Raw genomic sequence first — 23,264 nt, 5'->3', positions numbered from 1 at the left:
CTCTCTTTTATTTCCTTTTATTGATTATAAAATTGGCACTTTACAAATATTACATTAAAATACAAAATTCTAAAATACAAAATTCACAACTTTCTTTATTATATTATTTTTAATCTTATAAGTTAGAGAAATGTGACCAATTTGTAGCGATCAAGCGACGTTGAGCCCTTTGACGCACCGACTTGTCACGAACATTCCGTAAAATGCAGCCAACTGGTAGGGTTACCTATTTTAGTGGGAAGCAAAATTTGATATCAAAATTCATTGCTAGAATGTAAATTCGTTAAAAAAAGCTAAATGCAGCAGCAAGTTTAAGCGTTTATAATATTTCCGCCATGGATAGAATGCAGTGAATAATCTTTTAGCTCATGCAGGGCGTTTATACCAAGCGTAGCGGACGCGAATCAAATATTCAGGACGAAAATAACTTACAGATTTCGAATTTGTTACTTTAACGGGTGCTTGACCTGGACAAATAACGAACGATTCGTGACCTGCCAATAATTTAGCATTCGTTAAATGCGTGGGTGGAAGGCGCATTAAAGGCGCTGGTTGCTGCAAGGGTCTTGCTTGGGTTGGATAGCTCAAATGTGCTGAGGGTGAACGCTGTACAAGATTGGTGGGCGCTTCTGGAAATGCAAATAAAAGCCAATAATTTCAGTTTACTCGAAACAAGAAATAATTTGTGCAACACTGGTTACCTTTTACGATAATATCGAATTCGCAGCGTACCGTTATGCCTTGTTCATTGGTTGCCTCATAGTAAACTGTGTGCTTTCCAACGCTGAACAGCTCACCGGGTATCTGAATGGAAGAAAGTGTAAAAAAAATTCATAAGTAGAAGGAGAGTCGATATATAGTTTAATCAAGAGAATTTCAGAGGAAGAATTAGATAAAACAGCGTGAGTACATGATTCGGGGGGTTGTGTAGGCAAGACTTTCAAATACTCCGTTCTTCATACCCCTCTTCTTTTAGTAATAAAGACACTTCCCTGATTTTTTTGGGGAGTATCATCGCTGGTGATGGTCTTTTGTCAGATTTTGATCGAGTACTTTGCGAATATAAGCATAATTAAGGAACCAGCGCGACAATCTCGGGAACGATTTGATATGACCCTGACGAATCTTCTTGGTCTGTGGATTTTAGTCGCCTCTTACATCAGGCATGCATAAAGCGGGCATATTCTAAACTGCCTAGCCCTCTAGGGGGTCAAATACTCATCAAGTGCATCAGGGGTGCACTTTTTTTTTTGAGCGAGCCGATTAATCTATGAAGTGAAGAATACAGACTCCGCAGGGCAATGAAGTTTGCGTGAGTGACCGTCGACTAGTCAATAAAATCTCCTACTTTGGTAACGAACCTATAGATTAAGCAATATTAAATGGCATTCATTATTTCCGCCTTTGTTCCCGGTTATCCTAATAGGACCCGAACAGCAATACATGTATGTACAACTATAAAAACACAAGAATCCTGGGAGTGAACTCCGCCAATCTGACTGCCAGACACTCGGCTGCATCAAAGAGAAGACAATGGGTGACAGGATGGCACCTTTGTACTAATTATGATGCCGCTAAAGCTGCGAATTTCTGTCCACTTTTTCGACGATCTTGATTGCGGTATCTCAATTATTGTCATTAGAATAGGGTAGCATGCTAAAAAAAGTTCTATGAATTTTCCAACAATGACTCCACTCCTAGCATTCGAAGTTTTTGTACATGGGCAAAGTAACTTTTGCCTCAGCAAAATGGGCTACGACCACAATCTTTACTGTGAATTATCGTCCCAAGCGCGTTCCTCGAAGATCCAAAGACTCCAAATAAAAATTTTAAAAAAACCTTTGCGGATTTCCTGATGCGTATTGCATTAAACTCCGCTTAACTTGATTTTAAAGACCGTCAATTTTTTTAAAGACCCTCTTGTCAGTTAGGCGGATATGGTGCGTTGGGGTTATTATTTTAAGGGCATTGAGATTTCTCTACCTAAAGGTGAATTGCAAGCGTAGTGTCGAAGGCAGAAAATCTTATCTCGGCCAAACAAATGCCGTGCAGGGTATAGGAATTAAACAAACCAGAAGTTGAACTCAAGTCCGAACTTACTGAAATTTCCAAGGAAATTTATTCTTCGTATCATGAATTTTCATAAAATCTTTAAACTTACCCTAGATTTATAAAGCTTCTTTATGGGGCCCAAGGAACTCTCGAAGCGCGGCTCTTCCCATTTTACCGACCGATAAACTTGATTCGGACTTAGGGTCACCTCAAACGAACGCGTACAGAAATTCATTTTCGGCTTTGAAGCATGTTCCACATAAATCACAGTCTGACATCTTGCGCGCCTTCCCGAAACCGGATCGTGGCCACGGAATGTAACCACATGCCGTCCAGCAGCTAAATGAGCTTGCATATTCCGCGTCCATGCTGGATGAGACTCAACATAACGATAATCCAAATTGGTTATAGGCTTCTGTAGTATTATATGTGCCGTACGTGCGCTCTCAGCTAAAAATACTGTGGTGTTGCGCGGACACCGAATGAATGGACGACTTGCACCTACAGCACCACCAAAACCAATACTCGGTTCCATTTGCGATAAAGTTGGTCTATTGAGGAAAGTATTCACACCGCCAAGTGGTAAAATTGTTGGTGTGCTGGGAATTGGTAAAGCTGGCATCATTTTTTGTGTACGGACTGCTGGAACACATGCGAATGTAGAATTGTGTGACCATTTGAGCTCAGTTGTGCAGACGCCAGTACTCTTGCCAATTGGCACAAAGCCAGGCTGACATTGTAGACGACAACGTTCGCCCATTAACACCTTGCCGGTTGAGCAGGCAGCAGGAATAAGCACACCATTCAGCGCGGGTGGCAGGCGTGGACAAAATATGGCTAGAAAGGAGAGATAGAGATATGTACAGTAACAGATGAGTGTAGGTAGGGCAGCCGGCTAAACAAATAATACTCACGCACACAACGGCTTTCAAAGTCATCCCACTTTCCTGTAGCATTACAGAAGCGCTGAGCTGGTCCTTCCAAGCGATAACCCTGATTGCACCACACTTTGCAACGTGTATTGTAGAAGTGCTTCTGCTTGTGACGATATTTTGTGCAGTGGAAATCACCATTGGCTGGCGCTACGAACGGTGGACACTGATCACGTAACTCAGGTGCACGCTCACATGTGCGACGATCGGCAGCCAAACGTTGACCCGCCGCACACTTACACTGATAGCTACCCACATGATTTATGCATTCACCACCAACACAGCCACCATTGTTGTTCAAACACTCATTGATATCCTCACAATCGCGCCCATTGCGTAAGCTGTAACCCTTAGGACAAACGCACTCATATGAACCGTTCGTATTTACGCAATTATATTGGCACAGCCCAGGGGTAGCGCATTCATCAATATCAACACATGCAGTAGCATCTCTTGCGCTTACGGTAAATCCGGATGGGCAAAGAGTTACACAGCTCTCACCATTGTCGGGTGTGATGCCATCGGCGCAAAGGCATTCGGAACCGCCAGCATAATTGCGGCACAAACGCGCACAGCCGCCATTATTATAGGCGCACTCATCGATATCTATACAAGTTTTTCCATCGGCAGCGAGCTCGTAACCACTCGGGCATGAACAACCGGTTTCGGGATTACAAATATGCGAGCAACCACCATTTTCGCGCAAGCACACATCAATCTCTTCTTGCGCAACTGCTGCTATGCAGTTTCTGGTGTCTGCTGAGAGTGTGTGACCCTCAGGGCAGCTGCATATGTAGCCACCCTCCCTATTTTCACAGCCGTGACTGCAACCATGTGCGTTGATTACGCACTCGTTCACATCTAAGCAAGTTGCTTTGTTCTCGCCTAAGAAATATCCCTCCGGACAAATGCACTCATAGCCGCCGTCCACATTTAGACAACCGTGCGAGCAGTCGTGTCTGCCCACGGCACATTCGTCAATATCAATGCAAGTACGTCGATCCTCAGCCAGTTGAAAGCCAGCTTCGCAGCCGCACTCGTACGAACCTAAAAGATTTACGCAAATGAAAGTACAGTTACCAAAACCATTGGCGCACTCGTCTATATCGACACACTCGAGTCCGTTGTTCGTTTTTTCATAACCCGCGTTGCAAGCGCAGTCAAAACTACCCAGCGTATTATGACAAAGATGTACACAACCGCCATTTGCATTAGTGCATTCGTCGATATCCAAGCAGGTGCGCCCGTTCGTCGCAAGCGCATAACCAGCAGAGCAGCGGCAATGCGCTCCCTCTCCCAACAAAAACTTGCACTCGTGCGAGCAGCCGCCATTATTTTGCAAGCAAGCGTTTGATAGTTCACAGGTGCGATTGTCCACCGCACTGAGCGCATAGCCAGGCGGACAGGAACACTGAAAGCCACCAGGAAAGTTTAAGCAAAAATGTGAACAATTTCCATTAGAAATGGAGCACTCGTCGATGTCTAAGCATGAGGGTGATTGTTTTATGGTTGATGTGTTTGGAGCTGAAATGATGGGTGAAGTGATGTATGATTTGTGCGCAACCATTGGATAAGCAGATGAAAATAGCGCACGCAGTGAAGCATAGAGCGGCGGTAAGCCAAGGGCAAACCCTGGCGGACAGATACAAGTAAAGGAACCATTTAGGTTTTCGCAAAGCAAGCCCTCACCGCAATTATGCAAACCCAAGGCACATTCGTCCACGTCGAAGCAATACGATTTGAGTGCACCATCAAGAAATTCGAAACCCGTCGCGCAGTCGCAATTATACCCACCTGCAGTATTTTGGCAAACCTGATGACAACCGCCATTACCGTTTAGACACTCGTCGACATCCACGCAAGTCTTACCATCCGCTGCCAATTCATAGCCACTCCAGCAAGCACAAGCGCCATCTTCTTCCGATTTACAACTTTGTTCACAGCCATTATTGTTATTAGCGCACAAATCCGCGTATACGCATTGTAAGCCATCATCCGCGAGCGACATACCCTCTGGGCAAATACACCTGAAACCCACACCTTCAGCAATACACTGGTGCGAACATTGCTGCGCTTCGCAGGGATCTGGAATATGGCAAGCGCCACTTACCGCATCGGGTATGGAGCCATCAACGCATAGGCAGGTAAAGCTGCCAGCACTGTTGACACAGTTTAGATTTCCGCAAACATTCGGACTAATTGCACACTCGTCGATATCTTCGCAAATAAATACGCTACCGTCCACAAATTGGAAACCCTTAGGGCAACGGCATTGATACGACCCCAAAGTGTTGTGACATTCGTGTGAGCACTCGTGTATGCCAGCGGCGCATTCGTCGACCTCCACACAGCGCTTTCCTTCGTTAACATAACCCACAGGGCATTCGCAATTAAACTCAGCCTCATCATACGCACTTGACACACATGTACCAGGCACACAGCTCTCATATCCACCTTCTCTGGCGCATGCATTCTCCGCCACTTCACAACTATGCAAATCATCACTCAATTTATAACCAGCAGGGCAAACGCATTCATACACGCCACTCTGCAAGTCGACGCACTGGTGTGCGCAGCGCGTTTTATTCAATTGTGGATTATTCAAATCTTGGCATGTATCTGGCGCGCAACTGCGTCCATCCTCAAGCAAATGCTCATTCGGTTCACATGTGCAAACAAATGAGCCAATCGTATTCATGCAGCCACTGGCGCAAATTTTGGTGGGCACCGCATTTGGGTCATCCTCATTCTCAACAATAACTTCGCATTCATTTATATCGATGCATGTGCGCCCATCTTCGGCTAGATCATAGCCACCAGGGCAGGTGCATTCGTATGAGCCATCGGTATTGACGCAGTGCTGACAGCCGCTTGTGCCCACAGCGCATTCGTCTATGTCAACACATTTTTTTTCATTATTGCCAGCAGCACGATAGCCACTAGGACAGTTCGCTTCGCTTTCGGCATTGCCTGCTGGTACACCTTGGTCTTCTTCATCTTCATCATCGTATCGCTCATCTTCTGCAGTGTTTGCTTCTGATGTGCTTGAGACCGCTTGGCAATAATATGAGCCCGGTGTATTCACACATTTGTCACCGCATTGAGCTACTATTTCCGGTTGTTCGCATTCGTTGATATCTGAAAAATACAAATGAAAAAATTATTGATGACTAACACTGCCATATTTTTACCCACACTACTTTAACAGATGCGTTGCAATGAAAAATAATGCACCTTCACTAAATATTTAGTTTTAAAAAAGTTCTCATATTTTGAAACAAAAAACAATTTGAAATATGTAAGCCTTTTATCACATTTCACTCAAAATTTTTCAATTCGATATTAATCTACCCTACCCTATTGCCCTTCCTTATTCATTTCTTTCTAACACTTATCCTTTTCGCTCCTTCATTCCTTATACCACTCTTTTTCCCTCTTTTTAATCCCCTCTCCCTTTTTCTCAGTCCCCCTCTCCATCAGCTTTTGCATCTCCAGCTTCGTCTCCCCCTCTCTCTTTATTTATTTCTACTAAACCACTAATGGTGGCCGCCGTGATATGATGGTAACGTGCTCCGCCTACCGCACCGAACATCCTTGGAACTAAAGTATTGTTCGTGACCTTGCGGTTTTCTTGGCTTTTTAATATAGTCGCTCAATTCCGATCATTTAGATCGGTCATTTAACAATAGATCTAGTGGGATTTTCCGATATAAAACAAGGATCGCGTCATCGGATACCGTCCTATAAGCACTTGCTATTGGTATAGCAGTTGTCGGTAGGCTGATATTGTATCTTTTTAGGGGTCAGTTTAGATCCGTACCACACTGTTGCTGCCACAAACTTTAGAAAAGTTCTCTCTTACCGCCTTGAAGTGCTCCTTAACTTTAAGGCTTTGAATTTGTTTGATATTACCCGATGGTTAGGAATAACTCATCCACAGTCCGCTTTGAGCTCACCAATATCACTATGTTCTATCTTTTTGCTAGTCATCTTCAGCCCTCCACTGCTATGACAAAAATATCATATACAAAGCTTACAATTTTCGTGCCTCCGGAAGGTCAAACTCTAGCACACCGTCATAGATCGTATTCCATAGCACACACTAGGACACTAGTATCTCACGAAAACGCTTCCGATGATGCCGTGCTTTCTTGGTCCCTTATCCGTATCATGGAAAAGTATTCTGTCGCTAAAATTGCTAACAATTACTCTGCGCCGTTAAACAGGACTGCCGAATTTTCGTAGCGCGGTCGTTATCGGCATACAGTTCGCAGTGTTAAAAGCATTTCTAATATCAAAAGTATTTAGTGCACAAAGACACCTCTGGTTATGGCTTTTGAGCTATACTGACGACTCTTTGCATTGCATCTGTCATGTATCTTGATTTTCGAGATTTAAACTAGTTATATGACAAACCACCTCTGCTTCCCAGGGTTTGCGGTATGTGCTCACTAATAATAGGTTCGAGAATCTTTCCTATTGAATGCAACATACACAGTGGCCTGAGTACCTATCTCTCCATTTCCTTTTTCATGTCTCCCGCTCTCTCCCTCTTACTCTCAGTATCCCTTACCCTATTCTGCTCTCTTCCTTTCTTTCTCCTACTCCAACTCTCTCTGTACACATGTTGGGTAGTTGCATCTGGCGAGTTTCACAACCCAGCTCACCGTAAAATATGCAAGTCAAGTTTTATGGCAAAACGACTCTTGGTCCCAATCGTTTTCCATTCAAAAATTTAAAAATCGCTTCGTTTTACCTTTTTAATTAATAGCCACAGAGTACCTAAGCAAAAGTAATTCTAAGCACCACATAATATTTACAATTAGTAATCATTACTTCTCTTACGGTACTACTTGATTACCCAGCAACTAATGCCTGAACTTTCTAAGCTATTAAACATAAGCCCACCTTCACAATTCTTGCCATCCGTCGATGACGACATTGTCCAACCGTGCGGACACATACAATAAATGCGGCCCATAGATGAGAGGCATTGATGGGAGCAGCCACCATTAGAAATAGCACATTCGCCAGCATCAACACATGTGTGATTATCAGGTGATAATTGCGTGCCGGCTAGACCTTCACAGGAGCAGCTGTAGCCGCGCCATTCATTGTGACAAGTATCCTGACAAGGACCATGGCCATTACGCAACAAGCACTCGTTGATATCTAATACGATAAGTGTATGTATGAGTGTGCGTGTGTGTGTGTGTGTGAAGGGTTGTACAGATAGGCGTAGCCACATCGGGTGAGATTGAGAATGAATGATGAGACGTGAACAGGCAATTAGAGCGTGTATGGCGAATGATGCATGCAGGCGGTTGGGTGAAATAAATGATATGAAAGCGTTTTAGTATTTACTCAACAATTAAAATTAGGAATCTTTTGGCCCTTACCAATGCAAGTGGTGCCAGTGAGCGTATCGATTTGCAAACCCTGCTCGCAGGAGCACTGATGAGAACCGGGCAAATTGTTGCATACTTTTTCGCAGCCGCCGTTGTTTATTTCGCATTCGTTGATATCTTCCAGTGAGAGAAAAGAAAGAAAAAAGAGATACAAAAATGTTTCTAACATCTTTTCAAAGCGCATACTCACCATGACAGCTAACATAATCATTTGGATCCAAACTAAAACCTTCAAAGCAAGCACATTTCAGACGAGGTTCATTCTCGCCTGGGAAAAGTAGACGCTCGCATTTTTGCTCGCAACCACCACGATCGGCACCGCAATTTTCGTCAAGCAAGCGTGGTGTATAAGGGTCTTGTGTGGGCGCAACAACAATATTAACATCTGTTACAGGCAGCGCTGATTCGCCATGAGTGACGTTGTTTTCATTTTCCACCACGTTCGTACTTTCAACATTTCCCTGAGCACGTGGCTCTATTTCATTGCTAATTTCTGTATTCGCTTCAACTGGTGTTGGTGGACGTGGTGGTGTTGTGAGGGGAGTGTCATTGGTTATTTTAGGTAATTTGCTCACCCCAACTTGCTCATCATCCTCCTCCTCTTCTTCTTCTCCGTCATCTCCATCTACTGTTTCATATTCATCATATTCTAAACAGAAAAAATTTCATTCTTTGAATATTGTTATATGTTGTTTTTACTCACCGTCTTCATCTCCATCGGTGTACTCACCAAGTGACACACAAGTTGGCAACTCTCCTACCCACTTACGTTGACTACAGTACAATGTTGCTATTTCTGCATCCTCCAGTTCGAAATGTTCATTACATGCGTAGAGAGCAACCAGAAAAACATGATCACCTTTACGTCGTCGATCATATTTCTGCACGAAGCCATGTCGTATTTCTGGTGCCTTAACCTTGGCCTGAACGCAGGACATATCCAGCGAGACTGCTATATCTGCAGATACATGCCTATCTTCGAATATGTCAAGAATCTTTTTCTTTTTGGCGCGCTCAGAATTTGATGCTGTTTCTACCTCGTTTGAGATTTCAACTAGAAAACAAAATTCGTTAGTAATAAAAGTTCCATACCATACCTACACTTGGACAACATGAAGGTCTCTTGTGATACCACATAAGATAACGGTAAGTTAGGTATAGCTATTTACATAACAGCCGCGGGATAGCAATGCAGTTTCGGAAAAGGCCAATTTCGATCCTGGATTAGTCCGTCGGAGATCCTAGACCAAATTGCGTTCGCTTATTTCTAGAAAAAGTAGGTTACCTAAGCATGAAGTATCTCAACGAGTCTACGTCGTTATCTTCCATTCAGCTGCAGCAAGAGGGGGTTTACGCTAAGAGATCTGCGCGACAGTTGCCAGGTAAATTGCTATGTCCTGGGACCTAGATGATATTAATATTAAAATATTCCGACATACCCTCAAGCGAGATTAGGCATTCTTAAACCACTCTCGATCGCATCACAGTTGAACTTGGGGCTTTAATAGCCGCTTTGCAATCGGAATATATGTCGAAATCTACAGTAGTAGCACTACACTACACCCTATCCACCGCACATTTAATTGTCGCATCTTAAGAGCGCCGATGATAGCGCTGTACGTTAAACAGACATTAATATTCAACACAATTAACACATAGGGCAAGCTCGGATTGATTACCATTTCATAAAGCCAGTGTACTGCCCACGACTAGAGTCCCCAGCGCTTACCGATGGCCCGCTGCAGCATTACAAGGCAACAGAAGCCTTTCGAGCCTTTTTCTCTATATTTTCCCTCCATGACAGTTTCCTGTCCATTATAGTCCCCACGAACTTAACGCTATTAGAAAGTAGCAATAGAACTCCACCAATCAAGGACGTTTTGAATGCGTAAAGAGGACCAGCTCGTTTTTCTAGGGTTGAGTGCCAGTCGGCATGACTCGGCCCACCTAGTCACCGATTCCTGATAATCCTACAAACCATCGCACAGGTTGTGCAGAAATTTACCCCTGACTATGATTTTCAGGTCAACGGTATAGGCTACCACTAGACAGTCATTGCCTTCTAGCTCCACTAAAAGCTCGTTCACCTTCACAACCTTGAGTGGAGGAGAAAAAACACCCCCTGTGACGTGCCTCTGCATACCTCTAAATCGATTGTGCCCCCCCCCCCCCCCCCCCCCACCTACTACAAAAATTCAGCTACATCGAGGTTTGTTAATAAATTCAACAAAAGCTTACTTCCACTCCGAAGCCAACCAGGGCATTTACAATGGACTTATGCAGGACATTTTTGAAAGCCCCCTTAATGCTAAGAAATGCGCTTAGAGAAAACTCTTTCTGCTATAGGGTTTCCTCTTTTTGCTTTACATGCCGCACCTTACAATGGGCATGCTGCGTTACTGATGTAACCCCCGAGGTATCCTTTCCCGTAGGTACAGATAAGTAAACCGCTCCCGCGGTTTAAGGAAAAAACGACGAGAGACTGGTTGGTCTGAAGTACTTAGGTGATACGTGAGTATTCTTTTCGGCCTTCAGAATAAAAGTAACCTTGACCTTGTGCCAAGACTTCGGTATGTCTCACAATTTAAGGCAATTAGAGTAAATGATGGACAATAAGCAGCAAGAAATCCCCAAGTAATTAATAATATTTTAATAATTCCTTCTCTCACTTATTATTTTTGAAAATAATAAAATTTTAAGTTATTCTATGCAATTTAACTACCTTTAACACAAATTGGTGGATCGGTATCCCATTGGTCTGTATCCAAATTGCATACCAACTCTGTGGTGCCTCTCAGCTCGTAGCCCTCATCGCATTTGTAAAGAGCTCGCACAGTATCCTCCTCATCGATAATCTCTATGGATGAATGTTCCACGTAAGGCGCGTTCTCACAATCCTCATAATGCGCAAGTGACACTTGACGGTGAAGAAAGTATAAATAAATTAAAAATAAAAAAAGAAAAAAAGAAATAAACATAGTACATCTTAAGATTATATTTAAAAGTAATTAGACGCCCACGCCCACCCATACGCAGCATGGCTTTCATTGTCAATTGCAATCTGATTTATGCATCGGCATTCGAAAATTATTATTTGATGTTCTTTCTAAAATAAACACACATTTATATTTGTGTACATTAAGGGTGGTCCTTTAAATCAAAAATTGTTCACTCTCATTCCTTCAAGGTAATACAACGATTAAAGAAATAACGTAAAAATTTTGGGGTCTCACCATCTCGAATCAGTCTAATTTTTGGCTTCTTGGTTACGACATGGAAATCAAAGTAAATCATACTGAGTTACTTTAAAACAAGTAAGAACGGGACTGTCTTCGGCTGCGTCTTAGAATTAAAACCTTTCATGAATGGGAGATGAACATTCGTAATATCCGAATAATCCGCTGTATAAGATGTGTGGTATTTAGAGAACAGAACATTTCCTATAAGTATTAAGAAAATAATGGAGGGTAATTCAAAAACAAACTTTCACGCCTCTTGTATGATTTATTTAATAATTTGGGAAAAATTTAAACAACGTGACATCAGGACGGACAAGGCGACAGCTGTTTCGATTATACCTTGTAAATCTCTTCAAAGCCTTTTCTCCCGGGAGTGGGAGTCGAACCCGCACTCCTACGATAGTTGAAATGGTTATAAACGCATTCAGCTACGTCATGCCTTAGTTGTTGTAAAGTTTTTTCCCAATTGCCTTCATTTTGCATATTTTTAATCTTTTACACATTGCATACTTCGTATGCAATTATGTGTTAAAGCTATGCTTGGTACGGCGGTTTTCAAAGAAACTTTGGTTTTGTTGCTGTCTTTGTTCTATTTATAGAACTATAACGAATTAACCAATTTTGTCTGTTTGTATGATTTAATCGGGGATTGCCCGTATTGCTTTTTTTTTAAATGTATGAAAACATTTATTTGAAGCAATTTTTAAATTTTATAATTTATTTAATAATTTGGGAAAAATTTAAACAACGTGACATCAGGACGGACAAGGCGACAGCTGTTTCGATTATACCTTGTAAATCTCTTATTGTCGGGCATGAGATAGCTTAAACATGAAACTCTTATCTGAACAATAGACTGTTTTCGATTATATAATCTTTGGTGTTTCGGAGGGCGAATCGTTTTTTTATAATTTTGTTATTTCTTATTTAAGTGGACTGTGTGATTTTTATTTGTTTCGTTTTTTTGGTTCTTTCCTTTTTCTTGTAGAAGAACAGATGATATCAATCATCTGACACACCTTAAATGTCCTCATTGGGTGTGAGCCTTGGGGCTCTGAGGTATTGGTTGCTTTGAGCCACTTAATTTTGGGATTAAAACATAAAGCTATGTATTTCGGATGATTCACTAACTATTTGAGAACTGCAAGCACACTCAATGAAAAACTAAACAAACGAAAGAAAAGTGTTAATAGCACAAGTCACATTTTTACACAACAATGTATGCGATATACGTAAGTATATATTTTGTGAAATTTGAAGCTTCTATCTGATAATTTGAGGAAGATAGCACAAGAAAACCTGTTCTGAAAAATCGGTTGTATAGGGGATATATGCTATACTGGTCCGATCCTGTCGGGTACGACATATCTAATCGGATACCAAAGTATACCCGCAGACCTAATTTTATGAAGGTACATATCTCAAAAAAACGAGAGACAAGTTTGCGTTCAAACAGACAAGCGAATCGTCATCCTTGTCAATTCATTATAATTTTGTTGGGCCTATCTCTTCTTTTTAAAGGACTTCCAATTATGAGATTCGTGACAAACTTATTCCATCATTTCATTTTCAAGAAAAACAATAAAACACGAGGCCCGATGTGTATCCCCGAGGGGATTTGGGCCGAAATTATTTTCCAGTTGAATTTGAATTTAAAAAATAATAATTAAAATATGAATTTATTGCACTATAAGAATGTTCAGTATTTTAAACAGACGGTTAAAAGTACTTAAGTAATACTGATTATTGGATAGAATAGAATTTTACGGAGCCATTGTTGCGTGCCACTAGTATAAAACTTTTTTAAACCGCCAAAAGGAGCAAAACTTCATATATCATTGAAAAAAAAAATATATATATATCAGAAGGAGGTACTCGCCGGACTAGTGGCCCTAATATACAGAAAACCAAAAAATTTCAATCTAATTTTCTAAATCAACCTAAAAAATTACGTAAGGTAATTTTTTGAAAAACAATCCCCGTTTTTTAATTGATAAAAACCCTTTAATCGATCTATTTTAACCACGGACATGCACCGGTTTAGAATCAAACTTGTTTTGAGCAGAAAAATCGCTATTTTCTGTTAAATAAATAAACCATTAAGTGAACCGAAATTGATTAAAAATGTTCGATCCGAATTCAATGGTTCATTCAAAACAAATTTTTTTTTAGAAATATTTAGAATGTTATTTTTTGTTTAATATTGGCACTAGCTAAAATTTGGCACTTCAATCTCATAAAAATTCAGTTCAGATGAGGAAATTGATAAAATTTTGAAAGCAGTAAGCAATAATGAAAATAATTCCTAGTATAGATCGTGAAGAGATAAAATACAATCATTTGATTATATAAAGTTAACTGAAGTGAGCCAAGTCATCTGCAACCCAGGCGCGTTTTCCACCTTCAAATTTATTCTTGCCTGACGCCTTACGCTGAAACAATGATTAAGGGATATGATATCGATCCGTTATCGAAACTTATTTTTTACATCCACTAGCTATGAGATAGTCGATCGGATCAATGACATATGTGAACTAGCGACAAATAGAAGTCGTTAGATCCATAACTTATTATAATTTTTAGAAACAGTTTGACAGTTGCGTAGGTATCGTTTGAGTTAAAATAACTTTCAGTAACTGATTATAAAACATAATACGGGCCCAACGAGGAATTTCTAGTCGTACGTTGTTCTCAATTTGAGCCTCTGCCTTTTCCTGTAACATCACAATGTTAAAAGTGTCAATTGAAAATACTGCGAGGTGAAGAATTAGAACTAAAACTGCGTTAGTTGTGAACTAGTGCGATTCCTCGTTGGGTATTGTTGGCAGTCGTTGTTTTTATGATGCATACACAAAATTTATCGTTTGCCGGCCGGCCAATTCACCCGATAACATACAATTTTATGGTCTCCGAAATTGACTACATATATATATATTTTTTTTATTTTAAAGCATTGTGGTTCGTGATTTAAAATATTATCATTTCATTTTTAATATTTTTTCGCAATAATGAAATATTTATATGGAGTAAAATGTTTACATTTCGTTAGCTTAATGTGAAAATGTGCTAAGTCACATTAAAATTAATAACATTACTGAATCGATTTGCTAGATGTATAGTCCTAGTTATAGGTTCATTCATAGCATAATTCCTTTTATTAGTTATTTAGATAAATAATCTATTATGCCGAAGATCACGCATTGGAATATATGGAATGAACAAATTAGATTCGTGCTAAAGTTTATTACATTATAGGCAAGCATGAGTGAGATTCAAGTTGTTCTGTCATGCAAAGCCTGAAGACCAAGTAATTTGCACCTGCTGGTAAATGATGGGGGCCGTCTGGCCAGTGAAGCATACGTAAAGCAATTTTTGTAAAAAATTTTTGAACTCTCTCAATTTTATAGGAGTTATATTCATAGAAAGGATTCCATATTATTGAGCAATATTCAAGACGACTTCTGACCAAGGATATATAAAGTGCCTTCAACGTCATAGGGACCTTAAAATCACTGGTGTTACGTCTACTGAACCCAACCAAAAAATTTTGAAACACTGAAGTCAATGTGACTAGAAAAAGAGAGTTTGGAGTCAAAAATTACACCCAAGTCTTTGCTCTCTTTACAACGATTAAGAAATTTAGCATTTAGTTTGTAGATAAAGTATGTGGCAGTTGTCTTTATGGAATAAGACACAACACAGCATTTGTTTGAATTTAAAAATAAATAATTGTCTGCGCACCATCCGGCAAAAGAGTCCAGATCAGAGCCGTTAGAAATAGTTTGACAAATAAATAGTATTTTTTGTGAAATATATAGTTTTAGTGTTATATTTCAATCATTAAAGGGGAGAGGTGATGGGGAAACAAATTGAGTAAAAAGTGGTAAGTCAGGAGAAAAAATTAGTTTTGAGTGCGGAAATTGTGCTAAGTCATAAAATACCAGCTGGGTTTGCATACATGATTTGTATTTATCTTTTGCAAAGCTTCTACACTCAAAAGCATTGCAATTAAGGTATCCTCATTCACAGTTTTGAAAAAAGAAGGTTATTTCAAAAGTTATTCAATTTTTTCGTCTCCTGTAAAATTCGTAAAAGTTGACTTAGAATATTTTCACATTAAGCTAACGATATACCTTGAAATTATCATTTTATAAATATAATAGCCAATAATTTCACAAGTCTTGGCATCCTACCATAGACGAAATATGCATTTTTTTTTAACTAAAATTAAAAAATTTCCCGGCGACAAATTTCAAATGCAGATTAATCGGTATTATTTTCATTGTTTTTTTTAGAAGTCTAACATATTACTCAAATAAAGTTACCTTAGATATGTATATCTAACGATTTTAAAAATGAAAAATTTAAAAAATCCATATTTTTTCCATTTTACGATTGAATTGTTAAAATATCAAAAAACAAACAAAAAAACCGGAAAACTTTAAGCACCATGAATACAAACCCTGACATTATAGAAAATTTTTTTATTATTATTCAAAATTGCGTGTTTTTCAGCTATATGCACAAGTTAATCCTTTTCCACCATAGACTTTTAATTCTAAAAAAATCATAACTCAGAACCACAATTTTGTTCTTTTTGGTCCGCAACAATACTTCGAGTCCATTTGGATCCCACACCATACGAATTGACTTTGGTAGAATAACGTGAAAAATAAGCACAGCATGCTTTGAATTGGTGGACTTTTGCTATGGCTCATAGCAAAGCAAAAAGATCCTAAAATCAAAACAAGTACCAATTAAAAAATATATAAAAAAAATTGAGCAGAAAATATAGAAAAAAACAAACATGTATATAAAAAATTTAAAGTACTTTGGCTAGATAAGGGTTACCAACTAGAGCTTACGATTTCTTCTCGAACACAAGCGAGATTTTCGAAACCCGAGAAATCGAGAACTCGACTTCTCGCGAGATTCTCGTGTCTCGAAATACTCGTAAATCTCGCGAGCTTCTCGATATTCTTACTTAATCGCTGTATGGACAGTATTTATACACTTGGTTTTTTTTACTTGTGACTTTTTTGTTGATTATATTGCTTGCTATGACATTTAATTCAAAACGTATTATTATACATATAATTTTGTTCGCAATATTTTATTTTTCAACGAGACACCAAGAACACGGCTTCTCGCGAGATGCTCGAATCTTGAATTACTCGTAAGGCTCGCGAGATTCTCGAATCTCGAATTACTCGTAATACTCGCGATCTTCTCGACTTTCAATTCAGTCGCTGCATATGCATTTTGGGGTTTTTTACTTGTGGATTTGCGGACATTTTGGCTTGTGCTCCAGAAGAAATCGTAAGCTCTATATAAAACAGCCAATGAATCGATTAAGTTGATTGTCGAGAAGCTCGCGAGCCTTACGAGTAATTCAAGATTCGAGAATCTTGCGAGCCTTACAAGTAATTCGAGATTCGAGAATCTCGCGAGAAGGCGACACTCACGAGAAATCTCTTCTCGAATATGTTCGAGAAATCGCAGGCTCTATGACCAACAAGAGAGCCCTTTTCTCTCCAACCGTCTTTCGAACACCGGAACGACTCACACTTCATCTATGGTACTATGTATAAGCAAGCTGCTAATATCGTAAGTAAAAACGCATAAATACCAAAATTTTGTTTACTAACACATACATAAGTTGATTTCTATAATATAAAAAAAAAAACATAATTTTCCAGGAGAGCCATTCAAAGATTTTAACTGCCATATGTTGCACATAATATTATCATTTTTATAACACATGCAAAATTTTGAACTGATCACCAAGCTTTTTTTATACAACATAGATCATGATATTGGGTATTTTTATATGTTATTAACTCAAAAGTCATGTTTTTGAGTTATGACGACGTTGCAGCAAATGAGCGATATGAACTATCCGTGCCAACAGAGGTATAAATTTAGTTAGCGAGAGCGGGAATTAAGGGCGAACGATTCATCTATTTCGTATAGCATGGTATTCCCAATCATTTTCCTTCCTCATTTGCATTTCTAACGTCATGTCAAACAATATGACGAAGCCAAGAGTCAAATGATATGTTGCCTTCGTTTAACATAATTAAACTACACCAGCAATTGTCTTTAAATCGAAACGAACGTTCGTTTCATAATAGAGAACGAGGTCCCCAGCTATCGAATGCCAAGGGACTCTGAAAAAACTGCTACATGATCCAACAGACGTAGAGCCTTATGCTCAACCCACCTGACGACGGAATGGCAGAAGGTTTAGTGCGTTTCAAGTCCCGTACTGACTTTGAGGCTTTCAATGCTTTCCCAAAAACAAAAAACCCAATGACGAATACATTGTAAAGTGGTAATTTTTTGTTTTCGTGATCGGTATGTGATACATAAAGAGGGGTGGCATAAGGTCAAAAGTCATAACGTCAAATGGCCACAAAGTCAATTCAAATTTCAATGGTTACGATGTTAACAATATACATAGATATTATGACCATACTGCTCTACCGAAATTGTCATAAAGTCAATTCTTTTTTTCAAGATTGGCCATTAAAACAATTATTTTGTTTCGCATATCCACGTTTTAAAAGTAAACCGCTGTTGAATTAAACTTGCGTTTTATTTCTTTCGCAGTTTTTGTTCAGTCGAATGAAAAAAGAGACATTTTTTTTTGTTAAAATTTTTTGAATACGGCACTACTTTTCCTTTAGTTTGGTCACATTCTAGTTAAAAATTGGATAAAAAAATGGTCCAAAGAGGTCCTCTCTGAGGTAAGAGGAGCTTATTCAACTAAAAGTTTGGAGAAAATTTAGAATAAAAAATCGCGCGATTTTCTAAAATTCGGACCGCAGTGCTCCTTTTTCTAAAAAAATTATTAATTAATTAATAAAAACAAGTAATGGCGGCGCTGTCGTCGGCTGTGACGAATACTTCATACCTTTCATGAATGGGGCTGAACAATAATCTTATCCCATTCGTAATCTCCAAATAATCGGCTGTATAAAATAATAAATATATAGTGAACAGATGTACATACCTAAGCGATTTTTAAGATAAATATAACACTTTGTGTGAGGATGCAAATTTCCGCATTTTTTGTGGTGTCTATATAAAAACTATGACTAGGAATCACGTATTTCAGCAATATATGACGTAAACGTAAGTATTTGACGAAATTTGATGAAATTTGAAGCAAAAATGACAGTTTATATGGGGAATATAATATATATACCCCCCATCTGAATGACTTTTTCAGACAACAATATATGCTATATGCGTAAGCATTCGTTGAAATTTGAAGCCTCTAGCTCTTAAAATAGGGCAGTAATTACGAAAAGTTTCTTATCTGAACAATCGTTTGTGGGGGATACATGCTATATATACGACCGATCTCATCCATTTTTACAGACAACACTATGTGCAATATACGAAAGCATATGGTGAAGTTTGAAGCTTCAATCTGATAAATTGAGACAGATATAACAAAAATCCTCTTTTTCTGAAAAACCGGTTGTATGAAGGATATATGCTATAGTGGTCCGATCTGGCCGGTTCCGACAAATGTCTAATCGGACACCTAAATACACCCGCTCATCAAATTTTATCAAGATATCTCAAAAATTTAAGGACTTGCTTGCATACAAACAGACAGACGGATCAACTCAGTTCTTCATGCTGATTATTTCGGTATACTTAATGGTGGGTCTATCTATTTTCCTTTAAGGACTTACAATTTTGTTATTCGTAACGAAGTCAATATACCATTTGATTTTCATGAAAGGTATAAAAAGGACACATTCAACTTAACTACTAATCTTAAGTTGGGAGACTTTCACACTTATGGTTATGGTATTTTTCCCCAAGTGGTCATAAGGTCAAAAGGAAATTTCTTAAATGGCCATTAAGTCATATTAAAAATTGTAATAAATTCAATTGAAAATATTATAAATACAAAGCGCGAAGAGATTTTAGGCCCAGCTTCTTTTTCAATTTGCTTATTGCTTGTTTTAAATTTTACTACAAATTGGCGAGATGGGAGCTACATGGTTTACGCTGACTCTGAACTCTAATTGAAAAAACTCGTTTCTAAATTTTTTACGCTGCTTTTCCCTGGGCGCACCACGACAGCTGCTCATAAAATACATTCGATTGATCTTATGATTATTTGAAGTTGGCTTAAAGCTAGCTGGTCTTATGGCCGTTTGAGGTAATCAATTCACATTTCTGTCGTTGAACTTATGTTACACCTCCAATAAGTAGCGAACCCGTACTTTTGTGGGGTTCATTCTAACTGCTATTTCCTGAATGCATATAGTGTTCCAAAGATTTTGATTGATGTCGTAGCACTCACAGCGGGGGCACCGCCCTGACCTTTCGGGAAATAAAGTTATTTAACCGTTTGCCAGCCGTACGATCTTTTCTTTTTAACACATTATATTAGCTTCACTTGTATGTATGCTTGTTTGTAATTCTCTAGGCAGTGGTTAAATAACTCGCAACATGACGAGTTGTGCTTAATAGCGGAGACACGAACCTCCAACGCTTTTATTTAATTGCCTGATCAACGCCCTAGATTGACGAGGAGTGTGATGACTAGTACCTAGGACCTACCTAATTATTTTCTATCTTTTAGTATTATTTTTACTTAATGTAAGTATTAAAAAAAAATGTAAGGCGCCATAACCTCCGAAGAGATTTTAGGCCGAGCTTCTCTTCCAATTTGCGTCGTGCTCCTCTTTATTTTCCCTAAGAATTGGCCGGACGGGATCTACATATTTTATGCCGACTCCTTGGAGCGCTTGCCAAACACTGCTGAGGGGCGACCCCGCATAGAAATGTTTTCTTCTAATTGAAAAACCTTATTTCTAAAATTTTGATGTTGCTTTGCCCGGGGTGTGAACCCAGGGCATACGGTGTGGTAGGCGGAGCACGCTACCATCACACCACGGTGGCCGCCATAAAACCGTTTCACTTAAAATTTTTGTTTATTCATTTTATTATACTGAAATTTCACTAGCAAAATTTGAATTTATGTGCTCCAAAGTATTTTGACGTCACTTCTTGAATATCTCGATCCTTGCGCCACCTAGCGGGAATTTTTTTCATAGGTCGCTTTCTATCCTTGTATGTATTATGTGTACCAAACATGAGCGAAAGCGGAACACAAATAGGATATTTGTGAATATCTCGATCCTTGCGCCACCTAGCGACGATTTTTTTGTACTATTGCATTGTCATAGGGTTCTGAACTATATTCCAAGTTTCAAGCTTGTAGCTTATCGGGAAGTTACTTAAATTTTAATTACAAAATTCGCGCTGGCCGTGCAGCTGTCAAGTCAACCTAAATAAAACCGTTTACAAAATATTTGCTAGGTGGTCTAGAAATCCAGTTAATTGAAACTGTTAACATAGCTTTAAACTCGATCAGGTTGTAATATTTAGTATACAAGAGTTTTCTAAATGGGACAGAGATCGCGATAAGTATGTAGAGGTATTAAAAAGTCAACTTAAAACTCTGGAATCTTGCGATCGATTTTTAAGTAACTAATTATAATATGAGACCTTACTATGAGACCTTACTAGCGTTGCCAAATGTTCCGTATTGGCCGGAACATCCCGTATTTTTCACAAATTTTAAAGTGTCCCAGCATTTTCACAATACGAAAATTAATAAATTATAATCTGCTACGAAACATGGCCATATTTGCGGCTTCGATTATAGTCATTAGCATAATGCACCCAACTCTGTAGAGAACAAAAATTCATCACTCCTGTGGTTCTGAATATTGTCAATGTTTGACATTTCGCACACCTGAATATTCGTTTTACAAGGCAAGTGTTGTGTTTCAAAATAACGTTTGGAAAATGAATCCATAGAATATTGAATTCGCATTAAACACAGTAAACGTATTAATTGTTAGCCTGTTTCGTAAAAATATTTGTTATAAATAAATGAGTTTAAGAAGTTTAATTCTATCTAAAAATTATTTCGCCGAATGAGCAACCCATACAAATATATACGTGTTTCTTATTTTAAAATGTCCCGGGAAATTTTTAAATCCCGTAAATTCGGCTCAAATTTGGGGTTTATACATAATTCAGGTCACCTTGAAAGTATAACAAAATAGGGGACCAAAGTTTTTAAGTATTCTCTTTATATAAATGGACCAGAAGGAAAATGTCCCTCAAAACAAATACATGATTTTGTGGAACTTTGATATTTAAATCTTAACATAACCACTGTGAAAATGGACTTTCGATTTTCGATTTAATTTTTACCTAGGTAAGGCAAAGTACGCTCAACCTTCATATTTTTGTTCCTCACAAAAATTTGAACAGTGGTCATGTTAAAATCTATATCAAAGTTCCACAAAATTATGTATTTGTTTAGAAGAACATTTTTCGTTTCTTCTCATACATTTATGTAAACGAAGTTTTTTAAAAAATGTCTATCTTCTTTTTTCCATTCACTCGTGCAAAATATACTGGCTTATTGGATAAGCGCAATAAATAATGGGAGCTAAATATTTAAAACGCTTACTTACCCCTTATCAACAATACAAACGCCAGCCAAAAAATTTGACAGCGCGCTGCCGCCATGTCGCTAATTCAAGTCGAGAAGCTAAACAGCAAAATCCACTTTCACTATATAGAAACACAATATTAAATACTTCGTACGGTGATGTTCTAACAGTTTCACATTAATCGATGACACCTTGAATTTTATGAAAAATCAAAAATTTAAAATAGAACACAAATATGATGTGTATCTTTTAATCTGTCAGCATTAAAAATAGGTACCACTTAAATAAGTTGCAAGTTTAATCAATTTTCAGAACTTGTGAGGATGAATAAACTTATTAACATTTTTATGATTTTTTTTTTATTATTATGAAGTGAAGCGGAAATGCCGCACATCAGGTAGATGTGCAAGCTAAACACAAATATCAAGATTTTTTCAAATATAACAAGGATATTTTTAACTTTTTGATTGCCTTTTATTTATAATTTCACAAATTAAACGTATATGATTATATATTATATATATTTTTAAATCACTTCCACAGGACACACGAACTACATTTTTAACTAAGGCATCTATTTTACTAACGCACAACTGAACTTCACTACGGCGAAGAAAATACTAAAGTTTTTCTGCATCAAACTATTTTCCACAACCAGCGATGGTTCTTTCAAAAATTTTGAGTATATTCATATGTGTGTTCATATATCTGGTAATAGATTAGCACTTGTGTGCATCTGATCGGTAGCCTGCCGCCCCCAAACGACAAAAACAAACAGGAGACATTGTCTCCGAAAATGATCAAAATTTATTCATAAAATAGATTTTTTCGCTCAGAGGTCTGCTGCCTTGACTCTTTATATTTTCACAGCTTCACAGCTTCCACGCAGCAGCCGATGCCTTGGGACACACTGCGCCTCCTTCATGGAATCACAAATATATCTATATACATGTGTGAGTATGGCTGTGTTTGTTAGCCGGCGATCGCGACAAAGAACTGAAAGATCTTTTGCTGTTTATGCGACAAATACTATTTTTAACTTAATAATGCATATATTTGTATATTTGTTTGTTGTTTATACATAAAATTAATACATACATATGTTAGGGTAATAAAAAAGAACTATCTGCA

The 23,264-nt window shown here is 38.5% G+C and overlaps 1 protein-coding gene across 9 annotated transcripts; it reads right to left on the bottom strand.

Moving 5' to 3' along the window:
• LOC137253396 (fibrillin-3) lies at nt 1-22,887 on the bottom strand. Of its 9 annotated transcripts, none has more exons than XM_067790230.1 (12): nt 22,411-22,887; nt 22,155-22,324; nt 11,115-11,309; nt 9,096-9,446; nt 8,583-9,041; nt 8,384-8,509; nt 4,779-6,122; nt 2,967-4,031; nt 2,162-2,889; nt 702-804; nt 433-629; nt 1-226 (listed from the first exon to the last, which is right to left on the bottom strand). In XM_067790230.1, the coding sequence occupies exons 2-12, from the start codon at nt 22,207-22,209 to the stop codon at nt 116-118; spliced, it is 4,734 nt and encodes a 1,577-aa protein (XP_067646331.1). In that variant the 5' UTR covers nt 22,210-22,324; nt 22,411-22,887; the 3' UTR covers nt 1-115. The 9 variants fall into 9 exon arrangements, with proteins under 9 accessions (XP_067646331.1, XP_067646332.1, XP_067646330.1 ...); XM_067790231.1 differs by having other exon boundaries at nt 22,594-22,887; XM_067790229.1 differs by having other exon boundaries at nt 22,605-22,887.
• Nucleotides 22,888-23,264: the final 377 nt, after the last annotated feature.

Source organism: Eurosta solidaginis, chromosome 5 (genome assembly GCF_040869045.1).
Source record: "Eurosta solidaginis isolate ZX-2024a chromosome 5, ASM4086904v1, whole genome shotgun sequence".
Lineage (NCBI taxonomy): Eukaryota > Metazoa > Arthropoda > Insecta > Diptera > Tephritidae > Eurosta > Eurosta solidaginis.
The sequence above is the reverse complement of the archived record's forward strand: the minus strand, read 5'-3'. Positions and strand labels throughout refer to the sequence as shown.

Bases quoted from the DNA above. Each gene is read 5' to 3' on its own strand.
- LOC137253396 (XM_067790228.1), bottom strand. From the start codon at position 22,209: ATGGCGGCAGCGCGCTGTCAAATTTTTTGGCTGGCGTTTGTATTGTTG. The intron at 6,123-8,383 runs GTAAGGGCCAAA...TGTATTTTTCAG, and splicing joins CACTGGCACCACTTGCATTG to ATATCAACGAATGCGAACAA. The intron at 227-432 runs GTAAGTTATTTT...CCACTAAAATAG, and splicing joins AAGTAACAAATTCGAAATCT to GTAACCCTACCAGTTGGCTG.